We start from the raw sequence: 27,064 nt of genomic DNA, 5'->3' as shown, positions 1-27,064 counted from the left end.
GAGATGGAAAAAAAAAATGTGCAAAATGATGTAAAAATAAACTTTGTAATAAATAAAAAAAAATGAAAAAAAATATTTTTCCTTCCTTAATTAAAATATAATGCAGGACCAATGCAGAGCAGTTGGCAATTCTATAAAAAAAAAAAAAAACAACTAACCTCCGGTTTTCACGGGGCACCCCGTGGTTCATGCTGTGACCGCAGCAGCGGGATGGCTTCCAAGCCATCTGATTCCCTAATTCAGAGCAGGCCCCTCCTCTGCTCAGATGATCCCCAGGGGCCCCGAATCTCACTCAGAGCCATGGCCAGAGGCCTAGTGACGCCCAGGAAGTCTCCTCACCCCACATCAGCCTCCTGGCTCTTGCTCAATCACTTCGGCTTCATTCGGCCTCAGAGTAACCATCCATGCAGTTCCCTGTGCCCGGAATGCTGACCCTCCTCATAGGCACCTCTCTCGAATCAAAGTTGGGGTACAGAGAGAGCCCCTCCAGCTGGGTCGAGCCTCAGACTTCAGTCCCTAGCCATGCCCCCTTGCGTGTAGAGACGGCGGCTGTACCTGCACAAACTTGTTGTAGCTGATCAGGTTTCTGTTGGAGAGGACCTGGTTGATGGAGACGGTTTTGACCTTTTCGTTGTCTGTGGGGAGAGAGAGACATGTGGGGGGCAGGAACTCGGGGAACAGCCAAGTTCGCAGCTACTGTCCTCGCTGTCGGCAGCTCTAGGGCCTCTGGGACAGGGAGGCACCACGCAGCGGTGGCCAGTCTGGCCCCGTGCAGGCTGGGTGTGGGGAGTGGGAGAGGCGGCTGCCAGGGGCCGGACTTCAGGCCTTTATCTGAGTGCAGGGGAATGCGGGAGCCTTTTACTGCAAACTTAGGGCACTGGGTGATGATATCTTGGCTATCAGGGGAGAAACTGGGTGAGCCACCCTCCCACCAGTGCCAGCCCTCATGGGCCCTTTCCCTGCCCCCTAAAAGGTGGAGTGCGGCAAAGGACCCCCTGTGGTCCAGCCTTCCTGCCTGCTGCCTGCGGTTTCTGTGGGCCAGCTGCATGGTGGATGGAGGACCGAGGCTGGGCGGGGAGGCTGCCGGGCTATCCCTGTGGCTCCCAGCCCCCAGGCTGCCGCCCATGCAGGCCTGCCCGCGCCCACTGGCCCTCATCGCGACCCCACATTATCATTGCCACGTCACAGAGGGGGAAGCAAGGCTCAGAGGCTAAAAAAATTGGCTCAGGAAATGAGGGGCCCAGCCTGGCGCTCACAAGGGGCCTGACTGACCAGAGGAAAGACACCGGCTCGCTGGGCCACCGGCCATTAAGCTGGACAGCTGGGTCCAGTCCTGGAGCCCTCCCATTGTTGCTGAGACCCCTGGGCCCGCGACCTCTGAGCCTGCCGTTCTCTGTTATGACAGGGCTGGTAGCATCCTCGGGACTCCCCCAAGGTCAGATGGGGTCACACGGGGTGCACACGGCCTGGCGCCTGGCACGAGGGTGCTACTGAGTGTGCTGGGCCCCACGGTCACCCCGTGTGACAGCTGTCCAGGACAGCATGGTGGCTGTGAACCCCACTCTCCTTCCAAGCCTGTTCTGGGCCTCATGTTCTAACTGTAAACAGGCACCCCCAGGAAAGATGGGGATGGCCCTCCCTCGGCCTGCTAAATAAAATTAGATCTGAGTGCTTCTAAGGTTCAATCTGGGTTCCAAGGAGCCAGTCACGGTCTCTGAAGGAATGGGCTTGGGGACGCCGGCTCTCTTCCCTTTTTACAGCTGGAATTCCTGCAGGGGAGGGGGGACATGAACAGAGAGAAGGGGGCATGGGAAGCGAGACTTGGGGACCTCTGTGTTCTGCAGAAGCTCTTCTGGGGGTGCGGCAGGTGTGGTCCAGGGTGTCCCAAACACCCCCAGGTCAGGGCCAGCCAATCTAGATCCAGCGGGTTAAAGGGCCTTTGCCCTACGGCCTTTCTCCCTGGGGTTTGCAGGGAGAGGAGAAGGTGCCTCTGTGGTTCTTGCAGCATTTGGGGTGCAGAGGGGAGGGAGAGTCCTCTCAGCAGGCTGAGCTGCCCTCCCGCCCCAGCCAGCAGCCCCCCTCTCAGAATTCTCCCCCACAAATAAAAATCTGAGGTCCTTTGATCAAAGTACAGGAGAAAGTATCATCAAAGGTATGAAAATAGAAGGCTTTTCTCTTTTCCACGGTCTTTCTCTGGCCCTGTCATGGTGATTTTACTTGCTGTGATGCTGTGCTCCCCAGACAAAGGGACATAGGTGGGCGGGTGTAAGCCCTGGCAGGGCCCTGGTGTGTGGGCACAGCTGCCAGGAGCCAGGCATCCCCACCCACCGCAGCCCCCCATGAATGGGTGAGCGGGCGGTGTCCAAGGTACTGAAGCCTGTGCCGGAGATGAGCTGGGCGCCTGCTGGGGTGGGGGAGAAGGCTCACCTCCACATTGCCCCACAGTGCTGCCAGTCCAGGGCAGCTGGGGAGTCTGGGGGGCTGGGCTCCAGGGGACAGCAAGAGTGGGTGGACAGGAGTCAGTCTGGGGAGACAGCAGAAGGCTGACTGGTCACGAGCTGGGGCTCCTGGCCCCCGATAGACACTCCATCAATTGATCAACTTTCACTCAGAACACAAATGACTGAGATTTTTGAGACGCTGATGGTGAGGCACTGAACCTCAAGCACTGGGCTCTTCTGAGCAGAGCAGGGGGCACATGTCCAGAAGCTGACCAGGTCTCCATCTTGTCCATGCCCCCCCCCAAGTCCACTGTCCACCACTATGCTCCCCCTGAGGCTCTGTTCCAGCCACAGGTATCAGCAGCTTTGAGGCAAGGTGTGCAGTGGCAGGAATGGGGAACCCCGAATTTGAACGTACAACCCCTGCTGAAATATTTGTATTATTCTGTCACGCCGCCTTGTGTCTTGACTTAGGGGAGGGGTGGGCAAGCTGTGGTAAGGGACCCAGCATTGGTACTCACCAACCCCCTCAAACAGGAGGGCCCTGCCATGGCCCCAATTCTGTTTTTCCTGGAAGAGCTTGAAGCAGGCGTTGGGGCTGGCCAGGAGCATCCGGAAGCCCTGTGTGGAGACAGCGGACTGAGCCGACCGCCCGGGCCCTGGCGGGACCCCTGACGCGTCTCCTGCCGGTCTCCAGAGGCAGGCTGGTCACCCACATCTTTACCTTCCCGTTGGGGGCAGGGACAAAGCTCAGGAACTCGTCCACGTGGCCCACGGACAGCCAGTCCACGAAGAGCTCCACGGGAGACTGCACGCTCTGCGCGTGGAGGAAGTTCCGCACCACCTGGGTGACCCTGCGGCCACTTGACCTGGGGCCCGAGGGTTAAAAAAAAATTACTTAACTGAAACAATCTCTATGCAGCTATGGAGTGAGCAGAGCCCAAGATCCCACAAGAGCTGCAAAACACAAGCCTGACTCCTGCAAGCAGGAAAGACAACATATATGTAAAAGTCCTCTCCAGGTGAGCGCGCCACGGGGCTGAAGCAGGTGACAGGTTAATCACATGCACGGGCAACCTACCCAGGTCAGGTGAGCCCAGGTGTGACCCCAGGCAAGGCCTCAGCACCGGCCTCAGACCCCAGACTCACGGTCTCCACGAGGCTGGTTTCACCCCGTTTCACCCCCACGGCCGGGTGGGTTTTCCTGGTGTGTGTCTTATGCTTCTCGCTGCAGCCTCCCCGGGCCGCGCATCGGGGAGGAGGAGTGCGCAAGGTCACCCCAGAATGTCTCACAGCCCCAACATTTTATATGGTGAATTTAACCCCATTCTCTTGCAATGAAGTATGTACTGGCACAGCCTCGACTCCCCGCGGGATCGTGTTTGAGGGCAGTGAGTGCCCACCTTCCCGAAGCTGCCTGACCGTACACCTGTGTAACTGTGTTGCTGGATGTGGTTGGTTCTGTGTCCTGGTCTGTTCCACAGCAGATACCTATTACAGGCAGCTCCTTGTCTTTCAGCAGGACCCTTGTGTCACGTGTTGAAAAGCCACAATCTGACATTCACTCATTCCCTCCCCTGCCTCTCTCTCACTCCCAGCCCACCTTCCACCTCTGTCCTGTATCTCCCTTCTCTTGCTCTCAGAGAAAGATCTGATATTAGTCATTGACATTATAGTATAAATAAGTTTTCACTTAGATGCTACTTCTCCCAGGACAGTTAGACTACAGCTTTTCCTTCCTTCCTATCAACTGACAGCCATCAGAAAGTCTAAGTCCAACCACAGAGGCACAATCTGTACAGGCCATTCTTCTTGTGTGCACCTGTACGATTAAGTGTTGGCTGAATGATCTCTTATGTCCCTGCTCACTCCCGCCTTGTCAAGTACCCGAGGTGAGGTGACCTCTGCCCTGTGAGTGGCCCCCCGGGACTATAATTCCAACACTCCATTTCGGTTGTCTTGAGCAAAGGACTGTCCCACTCTGCCCCTCGCCGCCACCCCGTCCACCCTCAGCCTGACCCCAGGAACACCTCTCCCGTCCCTTGCTCACCCAGGCAGGTTGCCCCCAATGAGGATCCTCCCCAGTGGATACTCCTTCCCATTGGCCACCACTGGGGGGCTGACCTCCAGGTTCCCAAAGGAGTCCAGGCCACACACAGAGTTGTCTCGCGGTTCCCGAGTCACGTAGCCAAAATCCGGACCCTGGAAGGAAAAACTGAGTCAGGCTGGGTTGGGGGCTCCCTGGAGAGAGCATGAACCAACTCTCTGGCTTGGAGCTCCCTGGAGACGGGATGACATGCTCCCCCCATTCTTTGAGTTGAACTACGGACTCAAATTGGAGGCTCTAGCTAGTTAGCGCTTCCTGCGTCAGGACTTACAGGCCCTGGCCCTGCCGCTGTGCGGGGCACGTCATCCCCTGGCCGTGGGAGGGCCCCGGGGCGCCTAGACTCCCCATCAGAGAGGCTATGGCGCCCCCGGCCCTTCACACAGCCATCCTGCCAAGTCCGCCCAGGGACAGGTATCTGGCTGCGTGGGTGGCCTGTCCCTGGGGAACAAGGCTGCTGGTGACCCTCAGCCTTTTGTCCCTGGGAAAGGGGAGAACTCCCCAAGCCATCTCTGGGGAGGAACTTAGATAGCACTGAGGGGCTAGGGAGAGCTCCTGCACCCCATGTGATCCAGTGGGGGGCTGGAGAGGCCTCCCACTCTTCATCGCAACACGGGAGTCTCCCCTCTTCCCTCAAGAGGGTCTACCAAGACACCCTCTTTATTTCATTATTTGATAATAACACCACTAACAGCGCTGTGTGCCTCTTCCGTGTAGACAGGGAGAAAGCTCACACATGCCTGGGCGGCCGGACTAACATGTGGTCTCTACTGGTGTGGAAACCGAGGCTCAGAGAGGGGAAGTGACTCGTGCAAGTGCACACAGCATGTGAGTGACTAAGCCAGGTGTTTGGGCTCCAAAGCTGGGCACTTAGCAGTGGCACTGTCCTGCCCCCCACTAGGGCTGCAGACACAGTAACAAAAAGTTCAGGATGCCCAGTTAATTTGAATTGCAGGTAAATGGCAAATATGTTTTTAGTATAATACAAGTATGTATTTAGTAGAATGACAAATATGTGTTTGGGACATACTGATGCTGAGAAGTTACTCATCGCATTTGTGAGATCCAAGTTAGCTGGGCAGCACCAGCACTTCACCTGGCAATTCTGTTCCTGCCTCTGAAGAAGGCGGTTGGGGGACGGGCCCCCAGGTGAGGCCCTCACTGTCCAGGCCCTCCTGGACACTCACCAGGATTCTCTTGTAGGGGAAGTCCTGCAGATCCCCATTCCTGGGGGAGTCAAAGACCACCGGGAAGGTCTTGTGTGGCGCCTGCACGTAACCCAGCTCCATCTCGTCCTGCAAAGAAGAGAAATGCCCAATGTGGACAGTGTCCCCTCTGGCTGGACACTGAACTCCCCACTTCCAGCCACTCGGTCTCAGGCACTTTGAATCTCTGGGGCCAGGTAATTCTTTGTGCACTGTGGGGTACTGAGCAGCGGCCTCAGCATCACCCGCGGGAAGCCAGGAGCGGCAGCCAGAAATGTCTCCAGGCACTTCCCAATGCCCCCTGGGGAGCAACATCCTGATTCTCTGAGAACTGCTGGTCAAGACCTTGGACAGCAGGAAGAAGGCCCTGCCTTCAGCCCCAGCCCAGTGCCCTGCCCAGCCCAGGCCCTATGGTTAAATGTGTGCTTAACCCAGTGTCCGTGTGTGCCTGGGTTCCTAGAAAGTTCCAGAGGTGAGGAGAAGGCTCAAGGTCTCGAATGAGCAGTGCCGTGGCTGGGGACGGAGGACATCATAGGCTCAGTCCCTCTGGCTATTCCCGGCACCCCCACCCTGCCACCGGAATGGCCAGCCTCTCCTTCCCTGGGGCGCCCATGAGGCCCTGCCTGGTCGCTGGTCATTACCTGGATCCAGCGGTCATTGCGGTTCTCCGCCTGAGGGCAGATGGTCAGCTTGCAGCCAGCCTTCTTGGCCAGCTCCGCCACCGCATCCACAAAGCACGTGTTGTTCCTCACCCTGCAGACAAGCCCAGGGAGAGGGGCTCAGGACAGAGCCGGGCCGGGCGGCCAGAGGGCCAGAGGGCCAGCGGGGCCAGAGGGGCCCCCAGACTCACCGGCACACGTACACCTCCAGGGGCGGCAGGGTGCTGGGCGTCATGATCCAGGGTGCCACGCGGAACACCACCGTGTCCGTGAAGATCGGGGACTGGGAGAAATCCTGCAGGGGAGGGCGGGAGGGGACGAGCAGTGGCCTCGGAGGCCAGAGGCCGGCCCGTGGAGGCGAGGCCCTCGGGAGGCACCAGTGAGTGGTGAAGTCTCGGGTCTCCGGCCAGCAGTGCCCAAGTCTGCCAGGAATGGAGGCCCCCATTCTCCCCCTCGGCTCCGGCCGCCCCTACCTCATTGGAGTCATCCAGGAGGGTGACATGGAAGGAGATGAGCCCTGGGAAGCCAGAGTCAGGGAAGGAGAGACCCTCCACGAAGAAGCGCTCCTCATCCCCGTGGAAGCGCGGAACCTCATAAGACACCTTGTCCTGCCCCAGCACGTGCCTGTAGGCCTCACACGAGTCCTCGGGACCTGGAGGGGGATGAAGGAGGAGGCCGTGACGCCCCAGCAGGGCTGGAGAGCGTGGGGGATGCAGAAAGAGCTGCGCCCCCAAAATGCAGTCCTGAGAACCAGCCCCAACTCTCACCCACCACGGGCCGGGAGAGGAGGAAGCTCAACACCAGGGTGGCTGAGGCTTGGGCAAGGGCCTTTCTGAGAGGGTGCAGGTACTGCAGAGAGCAATCTGCTGGCACCTAACAGGTAATGTTTACCCCTCTTCAGAAATCCCACTCTGAGGTATCTCTCTTGGAAAGCATGTGGATGAGAGCGTTCACATGTCTTTATCCAATAGTGAACAAGTATTTACCGGACACCTACTATGCCTGGACAAGGTGGGATTCTAGATTCAGGATTCAGCTGTGAGTAAGGTTCCTGCCCTCCAAGAATCTGAATTGTTGTAGAATTGAAACACTGCAGGCAACTTTATGTTTCAGGGACCAAGTAAGTCACAGTCCTAGCTGGCTTTGGAATACTATACAGCTGTGTAAAAGAACGAAGAAGCATTGAACGTATACACAGAAAGATGGGTAGGATAGACACCTCAACAAAAGATACAGTCTGGAAAGCAGAATATGTACATGCCACACACACATTTAGCACACAGAGGAAAAAGTCAGAAAGAATATATATCGAATTATTAACAGAGAATACATTTTAAGAGTCAGGTTTGGGAGCAGGGCTTGAGGACTCGCCTTTTTTACTCTATGTATAGTCTATTTTTTATCTTTTTTTTTAAACATGAACATCTTATTTCATCTGTACAATTTGTACAAGTATATTTTTTAAAGTTATTGTATATATATCTTTTTCTGTAGTTGGGATAGTGGCTGTAGTTGGGATAATGGCATGGTGGCTTCGTGAAACGCACTGAGTCACAATGGGACAATGGCCATGGTCTCTGCAACAGGCTTTACAACACCTCAGCAAGCAGCAAGTGACCGATGAGTCCAGAAAGGTGACCGTGATGGCTGAGCTGAGTGGCCAGCTGTGAGGTCTATGCCACTGTTCTCTCTGCTTCTGGGTATGCTTGAGATTTACAATAATAAAAGTTTCTAAATGTGCTTTGACACAAGCTATGCAACCGCTATCGTCTGATAGATTCCGGGTAGCTCGGGAAAAGCTCTGAAAAATCAGACTTTCCACGCTAACTTATGTTATGACCTCCCTTTTTTGTCTAATCGTAATATCAAAGTATTCTAAGCAACTTTCAGCTTACAATTGGATTGCCTCAGCCGCACAAGGCCTGCCTGCCCTGACAAGCAAGCACTGCACCAGGGTGAGAAATTCCTCTGAAGTCAAAAGTGACTTAACAACTGGCTGATCAATAAAAAAGCGAAAGGGCTGTTTCTGCAAAGTTTCTCACTGCCCGATGGAGGAAAACCCAAATCTTAACATTCTACTATCTCACCTAGCTTTCAGCTTCTACTTCCTACTGTCTGGCTTTAGATATGGAAATTCATCCAGGTTACCTGTTTTAGAGCTAGTCAAGTTTTTTACCTGCTACACTTGAAAGCAATCCACAAAAGTCTTCTGGCTAGTCTTTCAGGATTCTACTATCTAGTCTTTAGATAAGGTAATTCACCTATGTCTCCTATTTAGAGCAAATTAGCTTTCTACTACTGTCTGGACTTCAAGGAAACTCACTTAAAACCTTTTAGCGAGTTTCTTCAAAGAACTTTTCCGAAACTTGATTGGCAAGAAATTTCCTCTTCCTGCTTCCCAAGATGTCTCAGGTAGAAAAAACCATCACATAATAGATAAGGTTTAAAAGACTTTATTCTTATCTATCTTCACTATAGTAATATTAGTCTTAAACTTTGAGCACCTATGTACCTGTTTTTTAACCTTGATTTTAGAATGTTATAATCTCAAGTAAAGGTCAAAGGACCCCAGACCATTCTTAGAAAAAAGGTGATTGTGATCTCAACCCCTTCGTATGCTAATGTCACCCCCCTGCCTGCTTGAAATGTATAAAATAAACCTCTGCTGAAGGCAGAGCAGGAAGATTTGCACCCAACTCTGGCTCCCGTGTCTTCCTCACTCCCACTCCTCTCTCCCTCTTGGAATCTCCGCACACACGCTGATGCCTTCCCATCTTAGGGTCCCGCCTGTGTTGCCTCCAGACACCTCAAAAGTTGGAGCTGGTCTCCGACAGTGCTTTGAATATATTACAAAAACCCACTCATTCACTAAGATGACCTTGAGCCATGGCTGTCAGGGGATACCAGCTGACCAGCTCCAGAGCCCCCACATCTGACTGCTCCACCTGGGAGCCACAGGTCAGCCCAGGGGCCAGGGCAGAGCCTGCCCTCCGGCTCCAGTGGGGAAACTGAGGTCCCTGCCAGGGGTGGGGGATGGGCTCATACTCACCACAGGCATGGTAGACACGAGCCCGCTCGGCGTCATAGCTGGAGGTGTGGAGGACAAGTTTGTGGTCGTCAAAGAGGGCGGCGGGGCCTTGTGTCCGCAGGACCATGACAGACATGTCTTCCAGGTCTGTGGGGCCAGACAGGGTGGTACCTCAGGGTCTCCAAAGCCCAGCATGTCCTCCTGGGCTCGCTGCCCTCCCCAGGGCAGTGGGGACCGAGGCCTGGGTCTCTGGGCCCTACTCTGCCCACCCTGTGAACACCTTGGAAGCCATCAAGAACAGACTGGGAAGCCATTGGAAGTGGGTGATGGGATGCTGCTTCACACCCACTCTGGGTGTGCAAAGTGCCAGCCCAATGCCTGGCACATGAGGGGTGCTGGAGAGGGTCAGGAGGTCACCTGGGTGCCACGGTGAAGGTTCCGGCCTCAATCCCAGCGTCACTCAGGTTGACACTGGGCAAGACCCGCCCTCCCTGAGCCTCAGTGGTCCTGCCTCTGAAACGAGGGGCAATTATGCCCATTTCTGAGTGGCTGGGAGTGCACGGGACTGTGCCCTGGGGTATTCTTCATAGGACTGAAGCACAGGTTGGATGAACTTAACAAAATGTGGGACAACCCTGAAATGCACACCAGAGGTGCCTAGGGAGGAAGCATTGGGTCAGCCTCTGACAGTGGCCTCAGGAGTCTCTAGATCTCTGAGCCTCAACAGCCTCATCGCTAAGTTCAGGTGATGCTACCCTCCTGCATGGAAAATTAAACGAGGCTTTAGGAAAGGGTCCAGCACACAGAACATGCTGGAATACTGCTAGTATCCTCTGCTCCCCTGGAGAAGGTGTGCCAAACCCAGACTCCTCCCCTTTACCCTTCCCTGTGAGGGAACTTTCCAGAATTCAGCTCCACACGTGAGTGCCCGTGGGCACCCGGAGGGTGGGGAGGAGAGCTGCCAGCCGGAGGCCGTCGGGATGCCAAGCTGTGTTGGGGGGCTGGCTCCCTGGCCCTGAGCGCGTGGGTGGGGGTCCCACAGGTAGCCGGGCAGTAACCCTGGACCCCCAGGCCTGGGCTGCCCACCCCACTCACCTTGCAGGCAGTGCACGTGCTGGTCAGAGTTGTCCTGGTCATTACAGTTCAGGTCGTCCCTGTCACAGTTCACCAGCAGGATGGCTCCATATCCACCGGGTCCCCAGACCCACCGTCTCTGCCAAGGACAAAGCACAGCTAGTGGTGGGACTTGGACCCAACCTGGGCCTCGCCAGCCTCCTTTGCCCACCCCTGTGAGGATAGGTCCCCTCTCGCTGAGGCGCCAGCTGCTCAAGGAACTGCTGTGGCTCCCTACTGCCCACACCATCAAGATTGAACCACACAGCTGCCTTCCGTGACTGTCTGCAGTCTGTGTCTTCCTTCCCAACAGGCAACTCTCTCATGACGACACCCATCCTTCCCTCCAGCCTGGGTCCTGCTCTTCTCTCCATGCAGAGTGCCCTCTTTTGCTTGGCTTCGAGCTCCAGCTCAAGCAGCTTGGAAAAAGAAGTCTTCCTTTCTCAGCCCTCTTCCTCCTCCTCTCAATTCCCAGTGCATTAAATACCACTGCAATTCAGCCCAAGTCTCTTTAAGTTTCAAATTTGGTAGGTTTCTCTTTTCACCTAAATCAGCAGGTCAGCACACAAGCCGTGGGCCACATTTGGCCCACAGCCTGTTCTTATCAATAAAGTTTTATTGGAACACAGTCACACCACAGGCCTCTGTGTGGATGATAGCTCTTCCACACGTACCATGTCAGAATGGAGCAGCTTTAACAGAAGCTGCTTTAACAATACAACAGCAAAGCCTAAAAATTTCCTCGCCTGCTTTTATAGAAACATTCTGCTGACCCCCAACCTAGATCGTAAATAGTGACTTTTCCCCACAAAGCAAGGCCTAACCCGGGACTGGGCACGCAGGGGCCTGATAATTCTCGGTGATGATTCATCTCCAAGTGAAAGGAGATCCCCAGCCGTGCCTTGTTCCTGACCTCAACATCAACCGGAAGGCAGAGGGATACCCGTAATGGACCCAACAACCCTCCTCACCCGGCCTCACACGGCTGCGCACGCCACACCGTCTCTGGGCCCAGGCTGAGATGCCCTACCTTGTCCACAAAGCTCCTGTCCTGCCTGCCTTCACAGTTCACGTCACAGTCCAGAGTGATGTCTGCAACGGGAAGGCGGAGGGTAAGTTACTGGGTTCCCAGGGGCCACCTCGGGACCCATCTGGGACTGGGAACCGGAAGTCAATTTCAAGCAGACCCTGCCAGATTTGGGGGAGCATGTGGAGCCTCCCTTCCTGTCTGGGGGAGAGGAAGGGAAGAAGCAGCTGCTCAGCCCAAGGCCCCGGTCAAGTCTGCCCCTTTGAGGAAGCCTTCCTGAACCCCCCTCTTCTGCACCCCAAAAGCCCTGCCATCCGATCCTGCCCTAGACTTTCTTGGGCTGTATGAAACCTTCCAAGCCTGGACTTTGGGATCAGACAGATGTGGGTGTGACTCCAGGCCCTGCCACCTACTGGCTGTGTGGCTTCTCAGAGCCTCAACTCATCTCACCCTCCCAAGGGCCAACCCAGGCCCTCTCCCACCTTCTCAACCCCTCCCCCTCGAAGTGAGATTTTACAACACAGAGAGCATTCACGTGGGGAGGGGAGGGAAGGAGAATGGGGAGGGCGAGAATTTGAAATGATGTTTAAACATGCAAAAGATACCCAACCCCCGTGAAATGTCACAACCATAATGGGCGAAAGAGACCCCGTGCCCAAGGACACGTACGGTACCGTCTGTCCATAGGAAACTCAAGGACTGGAAAAGGAGACAACATTATTTGGCATGAATATTCAGATGATAAAACCATGAAGAAAAGCAAGGAAAATCAAACAATTTCTACATATGACAAGGTAGTAGTTAGTCTAGGGGGAGAAGGGGCTCTTTGTGATCAGAGAACAGCATGAATAGGAAGTTTTCGGGGGTTGTGTTGTATTTCTCAACTGGTGACAGCTGCTTTATACTATTCGTGAGTGTGTGTGTGTCTACATTGGTGAAGCTCACTACACTTTGAACAGGGGGTGTGCGTGCTGGAGTTAGGAATGAGCAGTATTTACCCAATCTTAGTCCTAACTAAAGAAAGGCAGATTAAAGAAATCTCTCAGAAGGCTATAAAAACAGAAGCACTTGGGAGTGAATATTGGCAAAGGGCTCCCCACCCTTGCTGGTGTATAAACCACATGCTCTTTTTGGAGAACAATCGGGCAATGTGTATCAAACATGTAAATGTACATTCTCCATAACTCAGCAGTCCTGCTTTGAAAAATGTGAAAATGAGTATTTCTCCATTTCTTGCTAAGTGCTTTCCAAGAGGCTGTACCTATGCAAACTCCTAACCATGGAGCAGTTCCACATTCTTGGCAACGCTGTTAGTTAAGCACTCAGATCTTTGGGGCTTTCTCTTGTATGAATTGCTTGTTCGTATTCTCCGCTCCTATCTATGAATTAGGGCTTTGGGGTATGGTCTGGAGTTCCCCATAATCGAAAGGCACCTAGTTAACTAAGTTAATTGCAAATTTCTTCTCCCAGGCCATAGTTTGACTTTTTATCCTGTCCTCTGTCATATACAAGTTTCAAATTTGAATACAATCTTGTTTCACCTTGTTAAAGAAAATCTTTACTACCTTTAGGTTATGAAGATAGTGTCTTCTAAAAGCTTTAAGTTATTGATTTTAGGGGCCCTCCCTGGTGGCTCAACAGGTTAAAGCACAACACTATGAAGCTATCTGTAGCCACTGCAGCTTAAGTTTGATCCCCGGCCAGGGAGCTGACCCACGTGGCACAGCAGATCACTCCTACCGGCCAGCTGCTCCCCTCAGCAGTGTATTTCAGTAGATCTGCCTGTTCTGCTCCCCACTCTGTCTCTGGTGACTCCTCTCACACCCCACACCTCTGACCTATATCCCAGTTCTTGTATGCATAACTAAATAAATCTTTTTTTAAAAGTTGCCGGTTTTAAGATTCTGACCCCATCTGAAGTTTATTTTGGAGGTGTGAAAATCACTCATTCTCATGCGATAAGCACCCGAACAGGGGTAGCAGTCTAGGTTTTCTACTGGCCCCACGGCTTGAACACCGAGGTCTGGAATCCCTCCACCTCACTCTCCTTCAATGTAGGCTGGGCTCTTCTTGCTCTTGGCTTCTGTATATGGGTTTTAGAATCAGTTCTAGAAAGCTTTAAAAGTTTGCTGCGATCTGTCACTGAGCGTGAACTAGCAGTCACGGGGCTCTTGCATCTCAGCCCTGCCGTCTTGTTAGTTGCACGTTTTCTCTCTGTGTCCCTGGGGTGGGTTCTGTTGCCCCATCTTCAGGCTCACCCTTCTCCAGCTTAGGTGAGTCCACCTCTGAAGCCATCAAAGGCATTCTTTCCTCTCTCTAACCGTGATTTTTATTTCCGGCGCTTCCGCTCCACCCCTCCTTGCTCTCATCCATGCTGAAATGCCATCTGCTCACGCATGCAAGTCATCTTTTCCTCTAGCGCTTTAACGTATGAATCGGGGTGATGGCATTTCCTTTCTGATGGTGCCGACACCTGAGTCATCTCGCATGCCATTTGCAAACTCAATTAGTGGGGAATTGGCAGACAAAAATTCAAGAAAAAGCAAGGGCCAGCTCCATACTATAGAATGCTTCCGTTTGCTTACAAAGGGCGGGGCTGGGCAGGTAGATGTGTGTCTACTTCTCTAAGCCAAGCCTATTTCTAGAAGGGTGCATGGCTGGGAGAAATGTCCTAGGATAGAGGAAGGAAGGTAATTTTTGGCCTGTGTGCTGTTTTACCATGTGAATTTTCCAAATATGCCCCCGTTCAATGTCATTACTAACCCATTCCTAATTCCCCACCCTGCCCTTAGCGGGGGGCCCAGCCAGGCCCTCAGCACACCCCAACTTACCAATACAGGTGAGGTACAGCACCGCGTAGGCCAGCGGCATGGGCTTGCGTTTGGAGTGGTAGGAGATCTGAACCTGTGGACAGAGCGCCCAGGCTCAAACCAGCCGAGAGTCCCCCACCCCAAAAGACAGACCTTGGGGGATCAGGTGAGGAAGGGACGAGCACTCAAGAGCCTCTTACTAATATTCACTGCATCAACCCAGATCTTCCCTCAGTCTCCTCTGTGCCATTTCTTTCCATGCTCTCCTCAGCCCCTGTAATCCCTAAGGCGAGGAATTTGGAACAGAGGGGCTGCCGGGAGGGGTGGTGCAGGCTGGGGGTCCTCTTGTCCTGCTGTGGGGACCCTCGCCACCTCTATGGCTCACTGATCATGTGATTTCTGGTAAACCAGCTCTGCCTCAGTTTACACTTCTGTAAAATGGGTTCACTGAGCACTCCCCTTCACCAGCCTCGACGGAGCGGCTCAGTCAGACACATGGATGGGGTGGTGAAGGGGTGATGGAGGATGCATGTCCCTGGGTGCCCCTACGTGCCAGGCGGGTGTGGGTTAAATTCTGGCTTTCCTGATCAGCTACATGGCCCTGGAGACAGTTACACTGAACCGAGGGGCCCCACCTCTGCAGAGGGGATCAGAGGCGGCCACTCAGGGCTGCTGTGAGGGCTGGGTGAGGTCAGGGTCTCTGGCCACCTCCACCTGGTCAGTCCTCCTAAAAGGGCCAGTTTCCCAAAATGTCCCTCCTGCGGTAGCGAGGGAAGCTGCTGCTCCCACACAGGCAGGTTCCCATCACCCCCATAACGGGGGTGCTCCTGTGCTCGGTTCAAGGACCACCCCATTTCTCCCTTGAATGCCCCTGCTCTTGAAGACTGCCTCTACTTGGGGTCTCTGGGGCTCACCCCTGCTGCCCGGACAAGCAGGGAGTGGGGAGAGGAAGGACTGTGCCCCTGAGAGGGGCTGGGTGGGGAAGAACACGACAAACCCAGGGGACCACCCAACCAACCCCCACTCTACAGATGGGGAGACTGAGGTCCCACAAAGAACAGGAAGGGTCTTGGGAAGCAAGAGAAGGAGTGAACACTGCCCAGGCCCCCCCCACGGCAACACTGGCCGGAAGGTGCTACCCGATTTTACAGATGAGGAAACCGAGGGCTGATGCGACAGCTGACGGCAGGCACCTTGCAGCGCGGGCTGGCTCCAGGCTGGCACTTACCCACTGGTTACCCGCACCCTGGGCAAACAGGGCCTGGCCCTGTGGTGCTGCCCCCGCCCCAGCCCAGACCGGGACTCGCTCACATGACTGTCATTGACGTCATTGCTGGGGGAGTTCATGATCACAATGATCTCCAAGCCGGAATTAAAGTGCCAGCGCCTGGTGTCGGCGCGCTCCCGGTGCCTGGTCACACTGGGGGAGATGTAGATGTCCACGCCGGGGGTCCCATAGACCTCGAACATCTCCGTGCCCTCAGGCACCGACCTGGGGAGAAACAAGCCATGGACGTCCCTGTCCCTGGGACAGCCCTGTGCCTGGGACAGCCCTGGGACAGACGCTTGAGCTTTGGCACAAACATCGCCTCCTCCAGGAAGCCTTCCCTGACCACCCCGGGACTCTCAGTTCTTCCCAGCAAGCTCCTGTACCCACATTTCTCACATTCAGAGGTTTTGTGTACATTAACACGTCCCTGTGACTGTCCCGTACGTGAATTTCAGGGTTCAACGTCCCTGATGTCATCTGGTCCTGGGGCTGCCTTCTCTACCCCAGCCGGTCTGTGCACCTTCTTTCCGTGGGCCCACTGTGCACACAGGCAGAACACGCACTGCCCCAGAAGCTTCGATCCTGCTGGGGAGCTGAGGCCAGAGCACTGCCCAGGACAGCCAGGTGGGCTCAGGGCCTAAGGGCCAGGGGTCAGTGGGATCGGACGTAGGAAGAAGCCACTGTGAACCAGAGGGGCCAGAGCCTTCCTGGAGCAAGCGCACAGGCCCCTGAGGCATGACAGCAGGATACTCGCTGAGCTCCCCTCGGGCGCCCGCTGGAGTTTCCTGCTGTGCCTTAGGCCAAGTAAGCTGCCCACTAACCCTACGAGGTGGTGCAATGCCCATGTTGCAGCTGGGTAGTCTGAGCTCCAAACATGGAGGAGAAGGCAGCAGGGGCCCTCACCCAGGATGCGGGCTGCTGAGTAAGAGTAGCGATGATAACCGTGACCCCCGAGGTCCCCACCCAGCACCCTTACCACACAGCCTGCCCCACCCCTGCCCCCGGCCCGGGTGGCTGGGATTAACATTGCCTTTACCATGTGGGAACTGAGGCTCACGACAGGCCAGAGCCTTCCCCAAGGGGCCGCAGCAGGCCAGTCCACCTGAGACGCCCCCCATCCCCAAGGGAGCAACTGCCTTGAAAACACCCTCTCATGCCTCCACCCACGTGACCTCCCAGGCAGGGATACTAGATTCAGAAAATAAAAATGCAGACAGGGCCCTCCCTGGTGGCACAAGGGGTTACGTCTCAGCATTATGAAGCTATCGGCAGCCCTGGCCAGGGAGCTGACCCACAGGGCGCAGCAGACCTCTCTTGTCTCCTTCCTGCTCCCCTCAGCAGTGTACTTCAATACATCTGCCTGTTCTGCTCCCCGCTCTGTCTCTGGTGAGTCCTGTCACCCTCCATAGCTCTGGCCTACACCCCAGCTCTTGTATGCATAAATAAATAAGTCTTTAAAAAATATTCAGGACATATGATTGGATTGAATTTTAGAGAAACAACAAATATTCAGGATATGCTTGCACTGAAAATTATAACTTTTGGAATTCAAATTTAACTCGACATCCTGGGCTTCATCTAGTGATCTTAACCCCCAAGTCTACGGCTTGTGGTTCCCTCTGTCCTGGGGGCAATGGAAGAGCTGAGTAGATAAGAGGGGACAGAGAGAGACAGACACATGGAGACAGACCTGGGGTGCAGGCTCCTCCCTCCCCGGGGAGCATCCCCTCAGCCCCACCCCTTGAAGCACCCAATCTCCGGCTCCCCAGGAACCTTTTAAACATTTTATGGCGCATTCGCCAACCCCAAGTTGCTCTGTGGGCCCCAGGGAGCCCCTGCGCATCCTTGGGCCCTCGGGTGTGCAGCTGAGTTTGGGGTATTTCAGTTTCCCTGGGTTTGGGGTCTTTCAGCGCAGCGACCCTGTGGTTGCCAGCACCAGAGTTAAGGTTCTAGATGGGCTGAGGGCACACCTGCCAGGTGACCTTCAACAGCCCCCTCGCCTCCCTGGGCTGCGTCACCGATAAAGGGGCGCAACAACACCCTCTGGCCAAACTGACCGGCAAAGTGAGGCACAAACACAACAGGGAAAACTCCCAGGATGGGAGGAGACCAGGTAGGTCGGGGCAGCGGAGAGGGCGGGGGGGGGGGGTGTCTGGGGAAAGCCCCCCAGAGGAGGGCAGAACCAAGGACAAGAAGGAGGCACATCTCGGGGGAGGCGTTTGCACGCGGAGACCTAGGAGGGCAGGACGCGGGAACCCGCTTTCCTTCTTCTGCTATGGGAGACAGCGTTGCTTCTCCGTCAGGAGGGCAGGACGCTGGAACTGCGGCCAGGTGGTTAGGCCTGGGGGCCCCGGGCCCGAGCAGCCGGCTTCACATCCCAGCCCTGCCACTCAAGGTGTGTGACCATGAGGGAGGGGTGTGGCCTCCCTCTGCCTCAGTTTCCCCGGCTATAAAGGGAGGTGATGAGAGGATTCAAAGAATGGGCATGTAGAAACCTCGAGGGAGAGTGAAAGTCAGAGGCACCTGTGCCCACGCTTGTCCTCATTTCACTGCTGGGGAAACTGAGGCCCGGAAGGGAAGATTAGAAGGCAGAACTGTAGACTCCCAGCCCAGTGCTGAAAGCTGTCACGAGGACCGTGTGTGATTTCGGGGGGGTGTTGAGGCTGTGTGTGGAATGGGAGGTGGGGGCAGCCTGCATCGGGTCTGGGAGGAGCTGGACTGCCCATTTCCGAGGACAGGGGAGCAGCAAGCCCTTGCTCTGGCCTGTCAGCTTGAGCAGCCATCTGCTCTAGCCCATGCTTCCCACCCAGCCCTGGCAGGGAGCACATGTGTCTTGAGGCCTGGGTTCTCCCCTGAGGCTGTCCAGGCACAGGACAGTATAAGCCCTCTGCCCCCACCCTAGCCAGGCAGAGGTCAGCCCAAGGACCCAGCCTCTGCTCCACTGGCCCCAGAGCCTAGGAGATGTGGAGCGGGGGGTGACCACAGTTCTGGTTTGCTAGGGAAAGGGGTCTTTCCGGGGGCAGCATTGACAGTGCTAAAACCCAGAAGGGCTCAGGACACAGGTCATCCCACAGCAGCCACCCTCAGACCTGCCTGCCAGCTGAAAATACCAATTTCAGGACCAGAAGCACTGCGGGGCTGGAATCTGCATTTGCAACTAGACGGAGGCCCAGGGAAGTCAGAGCACAGCTGGTAGAGACAGCCCCAGGGACCCAGGACCCTGGCCCCCAGGAAGTATAGGGATGACCCAAAACGAGCCCACCCCCTCGTGGGAGTCCCGTCAGGTGTCCTCTCTGGTCTTAGGCCAGTGACAAGGAGGGCGATGAAGGTCACCACTATGTGAAGTCGGTACACTGTCCCCACTTTATAGGTGAGGAGACAGGCTCAGGTGACAGGTGACTTGGCCATAGTCACACAGCTGATGACAGAGCCAGGACTCACTATCAGTTTTGGCCTCACTCCCTTGTGAACTCACCCCCACCCTCTCCCTGCAGGGCAGGGCCTCAGACTCTGGGAGAACAAAACCAGACATTTCAGACCCAGGAAACAGAGGGCGGATGTGATCAGGCCCCACTCAGCCTGCCCCAGGGAAGAGGAGACCAAAGCCCTGATGACCCTCTTCAGGGTCATGGGGAAAGTGCAGAAAATTGCTCAAGTGACATAGCAAAGGATGACAGTGTGCCCAGGCCTTTCACCCATTTGACACTCTGCAGAACAAGGGATGACCTCTGCCCTTCCCAGTGGGGCAGCACGGCCCCCTGAGTGCATGGCTCAGCCCCCTGCCATCCAGCCTTGGTCTCCTCTGCCCCTGTCTTATCCTACTTTCCTTTCCCCATAAGAGACCCTGCTAGAGGAAGCAAGTCCCCTGAGCTGGCCTGGGCTGTCAGCGGAGGGCAGGAAGACAGGGTTTCATCCACTGCCACAGTCAGAGAGCCCCAGGGTCTCGCCTGTGTCGTCCGGTCGGCGCCCTTCCTCCAGGAAGCCCGCCCTGACTGCTCCTACTATGCCGATTTCTCTTCTCTCATCTCTTCCTTCTCCTAATATGGCTCAGAGGTTGGTCCCCCAGTAGTTTGGGGGATACTGGAAGCTATCCAGAGGGGCAAAGCCTAAAATGATGTGATGATGGTGGGGGGCGGGGGGCGGCAGTACCTGCCATCATTGATGACCACCCACCCCAGGTCAGCATCGCTACAGGTCCTACTCACACCTCGCTCAGTCTTCCCATCAGCTGTACGAAGGAAAGACCACACTTTACGCTGCCATTCCTCACTGGCTGTGTGGCATGGGGTAAGTTACTTAACCTCTCTGTGCCTCCGTTTGCTCGCCTATGAAGAGGGGATGACTATAGTGCCGCCTTACAGAATTGTGGCAAGTGCGTCTGCTGCACACGAGGGCAGGGACTGGCCGGCGCTGGTGCTTCTTACTCTCTCCGATCTGCAGAGGTGTTAAGCGACCTTCCCAAGGTCACCCGGCTGCTAAGTCACAGAGCCAGGAGGAACGTGCCCACTGCCCTTTGTCTGACTGGCTCTCCGCTGAGCGCTGGGACTGACCACAGCTCCTTCAGCTGGAAGGGGTCTTAAGAGTTAACCCTCACAGCACCCCACAAGGGGGTCCAGAGCCAGGGGTTCTTGGAGGGCAGGGACTAACCCTTTGCTCGCCACCGTGCCCCCATGCCTGGCACATACTAGGTCCCCCCAATACTTGATGAATGTGTGGATGAACCAACTCGGAGCTCTACCCCCGCCCCAAGAGGGTGCCCAAGCACCCCTTCTCTGTCAGTGCCGGAGCTCCTCTACCCACCCCATGACCGTGCCACCCTCTGCCCTTTCTGTGAACTCCAACGTGCCCCCCCCATTCATGTTATCCGCCAGTACTGCTGCCTCTGCCTCTTGTCACCCCAGTCCGCTAAGGAAGTCCCGTGGGGGAGGGCAGCGCTGGGCTTCCCAGGCAGGTCAGAGTGGAGGTGCATGTGCCCGAGGGCACGAAGCAGCCAGAGAGGGTGAGTCACCCCCAAGGTCACCAGCAGTGGAGGAGGCGCTGGCGCCAGGCGGCACAGACCCCTCCTTCCGCGAGCCCTCCTGACACGGCCTGCGGCCAGCAAACCCCTCCCCACCCGCGTGGCAACCCGCCCTCCAGGCTTCAGCCCAGACCTGGTCCCCTGCGTGGCCAGCTCCCCACCCCTCATCGGATGCCCTGGATCCGAAGCCCACTCCGCTGCTAGAGTCGCTTCTCCCTTCCCAGTCCCTGGCCACACGTGTCCTCTGGAGACTCCTTAGTGAACTGGAGAGCCAGCCCCCGCGCTTCCCCGCTCCTGCCGGGGCCTCACTTCCAGCCACCAGCGAGAGGGACACGGCCGGTCATAAGACACTTGACCACGAATGGGTGTAAAGTCGCTTAGTAACTGTGTGACTCAGGCAAGTGGTTCGCCCTCGCTGTGTCTCGGCTTGTGAAAGTTGTGAAAGTTAAATTCAAGAGTTGAAGTCCAAGCACTTAATTCAGGAGGTCTTCCAAGCTTTAGGCCGTGCCGGGCACAAGTCAACGTGATTTGTTGAGTGACTGATGCCGTTTTCAGAGCTCACGGGCTGGGGCCTGGGGAAGGCCATACCTCCCCCTATTCTGGTGCTTCCAACCAGACTCCAGCCCGGTCTGGACAGAAAAAAGGGCCAAGCCCAAGGGGCAGCAGCATCGTCCAAAGCCCTGGATGGGAACCCAGCCATTAGGGACCTCTGTGTCCCGGTGAGAGTCCCAGACTTCATGTCCCTTGGCTGAGGTCTTCAAGATACCCCGCTGAGAAAGGGGAGGACTCAGCGTTCCCAGAAATGGCTCCTATCCCAAGGGCAAGGCTTGGGAGAGGTCGTCAGGCCAGGCCCCGGCTCCACACAGCCTGCAGGGTGACCCCAAGTGCCTGCAGCCCCCTAGGCCACTGCCGCTTACCCATAAATGTCCACGACGGTCTCCACGCCGGCCACACACACGGCGCTCGTGGGGTGCTCCAGGGATACGCGCACCATCCTCTGCATCGACATACCGGCCGTGGACTGGGCCTGGGCCGCCGACCCGATGCTGCCCACAGGTCCCTTGGCAGAGGGTTTAAAAGCCCCTGGCCCCGCCCCTGCAGTCCAGGATGCTAGCTCATTGGCTCCAGTCCTGGAAGCCCAGCCCCTTCCCAGAGCAGTAGCTCAGGATTGGCTGGGAGGAACCTATAATTTGCATGTGAACCTGTTGCTCCCGTCAGGGCACTGAAAGAGTTAATTTCTCCCCCTGAACAGAACAAGTCCCTGCAGATACTGACGTGGCCTGGGCATTGGGGGTAAGGGCAGGGGTGGAGGGGTGCAGAGATGTGGAGTGTTGGTCTGGGGCTTATTCTCACCTTCCGCTTATTCTCACCCCGTTTTTCTTCATTTTCAGAGTAAGTGTATTTAGTGGAGAGAGTCTCTACCCCCTGCCCGAGGAGCTGGTGAAAATGCATATTCCCAGGCCCCACCTCCAGTCTGATGCAGCAGGTTAGGGGAGCAGCCTGGCATCTGGATATTTTACAAGCACCCCTAAAGCACACTGATGCATGTTGAGAAGTGCTAGGCTTTTTTCTTCCTTTCTTCAAAGAGCGTGGATTTTAGAGGCAGGGTGGCTTGGCAGCCCTCCCTCAGCACATGGGGCCAGGCGATGTCGCTTACTGGTTCCTGACTCACTTTTGCATCTGAAAAATTGTGGTTGTGAGGCTTCAGCAGACAGTGCGAGCAGAGCTCCCTTGCAGAACTCAGAGATTTCCATTTTGCGTGTTGTTTGTGTGGTCACTAGATGCCAAAGCCTCTGGATGGTGAGGCTGAAAGGGAGGCGGGAGGTGCTTAGAATGTCAAAGAAATAGGGCATTAGTCAGGAGGGGAAACTGAGGCTGGTGGGGGCAACCAGTCACCTGGAACAGCAGGAGTAAAGGCCCCAGGCTCTCCGTTGCACTGGTTATCTGGACCCAGGGGCTCATGTCCCCCCTCTCAGAACCTTGGTTTCCTCATCTGTTGAAAATGTGGCTAATCACCAACCAAGGAACAGATAATGGAGGGACACGCCCTGCCCCTCGAGCTCAGAAGGTGCTGAATAGAGATTTCCTCCTTTCTCCTTGGGGATGCTGACTGATGGAGGGTGGGGGCCGGTATCTGCTCCCCAGAGCCCCCAGCTATATTACACGTCACCAATTCAGGGACCTCTGATCTAGGGCATAGATGTTCCTGTCACCCTCGTTTCTAGGAAGAAGAGTTGCTGGGCTGTGGCTCCAGTGATAGCTTCACTAAAAGGCCTGTGGTTGACTGCTCTGGGTAAGAGAGCTCTTGCCTCTGACATCTAGCTGGCTGTTTGCAGGCACAGCTGGAGAAAAATGCAGACCGTGGGAGTGTCCTCGGAGACCTGTCCACTGTGCGGGCTGAGCCAATCTCCCTTTGGAAACAGACCCCCCTGCCTTTACTTCCGCAGTTCATGCCAGCATTTAGAAACAGACCCGCGGTTTGTTCAGACTGAAGTGTTAACGACAGATGGGCCGCCATTTTGCCTCTTAGTCCTCAACAAAAGCTGAAATAAAACAGTGAGCATCATCGATGCGATCTGAAGCAGCAGCAAGAGTATAGTGATATTTTTTGGCCCCTGAACACAGACTATTGAGGCTGCCTAACTTAGTAACTTTGGAGACAGGGATGGGACCCATGGTGTCCTGGTCCTCTGGGAACCAGTCCTGCTGGGAATTCTCCATCTCTGCCAGGAGGCCCCAACTCGCCTCTCCCCTAAGAGATGGAGGTGATAGCCCAGAGAAGGGAGCGGAGACGAAGAGGTAGGACTCACCCTCCCCAGATAGTCATCTCAGCAGAGCCGGCAGCCCCAAGACACTGGGCATGTGCCAGCCATCCTGCTGAATCAGACAGCCGGCCTGGGGGCTCTCCCAGCTGGCGGGGGCTGCTCCTGACCCCCGGAAGTTGAGCCAAGGACCTGGTAGTCCGGTGGGTGGAAAGCAGGGTGTTCCTCGGCGCCCTCCCCTCCCCCCACAACCCAACAAACAGAAGCTAAGAAGGCAGCCATTTGGAGAAATGTATGCTGACATTTTATTCATCAGAAAAGAGGGGATATCAGGGCCCCCCCCCAACAGCCCCAGCAGCAATTCCAGAGCTTCCCATACTCAGCTACTCCAGAGAGCTTCTCTCTCTGCCTTCCCACTCCGCTCCTCCCAGCCTGTCCATGGGGCCACTCAAACTACTGCACGCCCTTGGCTCCTGAAGAGCTCGCTTCTCCTCTTGGATCAGTCAGGGGCTCACAAGTGGGGTACCATAGAGCCTTGCTGAAAGGGAAGATTCAGGTGCACCCTCCCACACACATACTTCAAATGAGAACAGTTTCAGGACTTTTGCTTCCCTGCGCCAGGTTTCCAGGCAAGCCTCTGATCGCTAAGCAGCTAAGAGTTTAACAGCCGCAGACTGTTTGGGTCTCCCCCGGAAGCTGGAGGCCAGGGGCTGAGAGCCCGGGAGATGGCCCCCAGGCAGTGGGAAGGAAGGCCAGCCAGCTCCTTCCTGCCCACACCTATCTGGGTCAGGGGCCACCTCTGCCCAGCCCGGGCCAAGCCCGCCTGTCTGTGCTGGGCCCGTGACCTCCCCTGGGACCAGGCTGTGAACCCCCTTGGCAGCCTGCCTTCCCTTCTGTGGGACGGGACACAGCCTGCCTGGAGGGTTTACTCACAGGTGAAACCCAAGCTACCTGCAGGGTCTCTGGTGGCTGGGAGAGACCCTGCCAGCCTTCCCTCCCACTGCCTGCAGAAGGAAGGGGAGTAATTAGAGACTATTAAAGGAAATTAAGCCCCACCTTCAGAGATAACCTAACGCCCCACCCTCTCCTCACATCGGGGTCCCCACCCCCATGACATCTGGACCGGCCAGCCCTTCACATCCAGAGTCCAGCATCCAAAGCCCGAGTTCGAGGACCTAGAGGCCAGACAGGGCTCCACGGGGGGCCCGGCCTCCCCTGCGCCTGGCCTCCCCTCCCGCCTTCTTCGCGTGTCCGCCGCAGGCCTCGCTCTGGCCTCTCAGCGGCTCTGCAGCCGGAAGCAGCCAGCACTTGTAATTAAAGGCTTTCCAAACAGGTAACAAGCATCCTTCTGAGGACCGAGTCGGGTATTAAAGGGTTTCTGTTGCTTTTTCTTTTTAAAACAGGCCCTCGGAATCTGGGTTTTCCTGTCCTATTTACCCACGTAAAGTAAATATGGCTGAGGCCACAGCCTGGGGTCGCCTGGAGGAGACAGCCGGCCCAGGGAAGAGGGTGCTCACCCCTCCCTGGCCTCCCGGGTAGCCCCACCAGGGCCCTCTCCCCGAGGCCCGGCTTCTGAGGCTTATTCTTGGTGTGAACACAAAGGGAACGTTAGGTGGGGGCAGCAGCCGAAAGGGGGGGCCTGCCAAGGCCACCCTCAGCCATCCTCAAACGTGCTCCCTGGCGCGGGCAGGGAGGATGGCAGGCGGGCAGCAGGTCAGGGCACCATGTGCCACCACTTGAAGGGGAAGGGCTGCCGGCGCACGTTGGTGCCGCAGTGGATCTCCCCGAGCAGCTGGTGGTAGGACAGGTAGTCGTCGATGAAGGTGCAGTGCAGGCCCAGCGGCTCCAGCAGGGACCGCACCTTCTCCTCCAGGCAGCAGCGGCCGTTGATGATGGGCCCGAAGGGCTTGGGGATGCCCAGGTGCTTGCCCAGCACCACCATGTTGACCTGCAGAAGAAGGAGGCGAGAGGGAGGCCTGGCTGCACACAGCACAGCGACCCCTTTGGGGGGCTGATGGTACCAGGGCCTCTCTGGGCCGCCAGGGCCAGAGCTCCCTCGAGCACTCAGGTCTCTGGAAGCAGAGAAGAGTTTCTGCTCAGCAGAAAGGAGGCAGCCCGGGCCGTGCAGGGCCGCCAGTGACCTGTGTGCTGATTTCATATGCACTGAAGCCACCCCTCCTCCAGCTCTCTTCTACCGCAGAAAACAGTCCCAACAACGTTGCGACAACCAGATTCTTCTATGACCTGCCAGAAACGTGCGCCACACACGTACATAGGCGCAAGGTCGATGCTGGACGCCGGGTGTGGCTCACTTAGCAGCGTGCAGCGGGCCCGGCACCCGGGCGGCAGCTACCGTGTAGTGAGCATCTTCCGGTGCCGGATGGAGCCTTATGAACCCCCACAGCCTCCTCTGAGCCTGTGACTTGGAACTTAGTAGCACACTCAAGGCCACGCAGTCAGGAGACTGAGAGAACAAAATTTGACTTTGGTCGGACTCGTGCTGAGCACTTCGTGGGTGGGGGCGGCTGGGACACTTGGGGACCTCTGTCTCCCTGGGCAGGGGGTCTTTCTGTGGGGGTGCCTAACACTGAGGAAGGGAAGACTCCCCAACACTGGCTGTGGCGTTCTCTTAGAGGAAACCTCAACCCAGGCGGACAGTCGGGATGGGGCTTGGTGTGTGAAGCCCCACCGCACCCACCGGGCTCCGGTCAGCTCGTGGACACCAGGATCGTGCCTCATCTTGGCTTGTCCAATGACAGGGATTTGAGTGAAAGGCCCCAGGCTGAAGCAGGAGGGTCTCCATCCTGGCAGCAACCCCCCATACACACAGCTGCCAACACCCCAACATCCTTTCCCAAGAGATTAATGGGCACTTCAACCAGAACCGCTCCGATAGCATCGCTGGGCCCATCCCCGGGGCCCCTCTGGTGAGATCACATCTGTTCATCTGCATGTCAGCTCCCTGAGCTAATGACAGCCACCACCGGCCCCACCTACCCGACTCAGAAGCCCCACTGGGGAGCAGCAGGGTGGGGGCAGAGCAGCCGCTGAGGCCCAGAAGATTTGGGTCCCAGCCCTTCTCTCACTTGGGGGAAAGCCTGAGCGGTGGGGGTGGCCCTGCGCAGCCTCACTAGATGCCAGTAATACCCTTGCTGTGGCAAAGATGCCCTGGGACAGCATCACCTTGCCGGGGAGTTTCAGATCCGCAGCGAGAGCAAACACAGGCCTGCTGTCCTGCTCTGTGCCAGGAACCCCATCCCGCCGGGCCCCGCTCCCCCACCCCGCCCCAGGGCCAGGAGAGGGCCCGTCCCCTCGAAGCGCTCACCATGTCCGGGAAGAAGGCTTCCGCATAGCTGTCGCTCAGGGAGAAGAGCTGCGGGATGTCGACGATGTCCTGCTCCGTCAGGCCCAGCTCCCGCTTCAGCAGCTCCCGGTTCCGGTCGATGCATTTCTGGGGCAGAGGAGAGGCAGGGGCACCCAGGAAGCCAGGAGGGCACCAACACTTACGGGGCCCCATGGCGCGCCCCTAGCTCACAGCGCTAATCCTCACTACAGCTTTGGGCTGCGCTGTCCCGGGTGGGGAAACTGAGGCTCAGGTGACACGCCCAAGGGCACGGAGCTGGGAAGC

General features: G+C 56.4%; 2 protein-coding genes across 2 annotated transcripts in view; both read right to left on the bottom strand.

The window, feature by feature from the left end:
- Positions 1-21,683, bottom strand: part of PADI3 (peptidyl arginine deiminase, type III) — a 26,443-nt gene extending 4,760 nt beyond the window's left edge. Inside the window, exons 1-14 of the mRNA XM_004678545.2 lie at positions 21,592-21,683; positions 15,699-15,879; positions 14,409-14,481; positions 11,581-11,642; positions 10,533-10,650; positions 9,459-9,584; positions 6,883-7,061; positions 6,601-6,704; positions 6,392-6,503; positions 5,733-5,840; positions 4,492-4,643; positions 3,166-3,310; positions 2,963-3,062; positions 556-635 (exon numbers count right to left, since the gene is read on the bottom strand). Of these exons, the coding sequence (XP_004678602.1) occupies positions 556-635; positions 2,963-3,062; positions 3,166-3,310; positions 4,492-4,643; positions 5,733-5,840; positions 6,392-6,503; positions 6,601-6,704; positions 6,883-7,061; positions 9,459-9,584; positions 10,533-10,650; positions 11,581-11,642; positions 14,409-14,481; positions 15,699-15,879; positions 21,592-21,683 (1,632 nt within the window). The remainder of the gene's footprint in view (positions 1-555; positions 636-2,962; positions 3,063-3,165; positions 3,311-4,491; positions 4,644-5,732; positions 5,841-6,391; positions 6,504-6,600; positions 6,705-6,882; positions 7,062-9,458; positions 9,585-10,532; positions 10,651-11,580; positions 11,643-14,408; positions 14,482-15,698; positions 15,880-21,591) is intronic.
- A 3,467-nt stretch (positions 21,684-25,150) lies between these two features.
- PADI1 (peptidyl arginine deiminase, type I) overlaps positions 25,151-27,064 on the bottom strand; it is a 32,175-nt gene continuing 30,261 nt past the window's right edge. The window contains exons 15-16 of the mRNA XM_004678544.1: positions 26,762-26,887; positions 25,151-25,384 (exon numbers count right to left, since the gene is read on the bottom strand). Of these exons, the coding sequence (XP_004678601.1) occupies positions 25,151-25,384; positions 26,762-26,887 (360 nt within the window). The remainder of the gene's footprint in view (positions 25,385-26,761; positions 26,888-27,064) is intronic.

This window comes from Condylura cristata, unplaced genomic scaffold (genome assembly GCF_000260355.1).
Source record: "Condylura cristata isolate star-nosed mole 26May11 unplaced genomic scaffold, ConCri1.0 scaffold00008, whole genome shotgun sequence".
Classification (NCBI taxonomy): domain Eukaryota; kingdom Metazoa; phylum Chordata; class Mammalia; order Eulipotyphla; family Talpidae; genus Condylura; species Condylura cristata.
The sequence above is the reverse complement of the archived record's forward strand: the minus strand, read 5'-3'. Positions and strand labels throughout refer to the sequence as shown.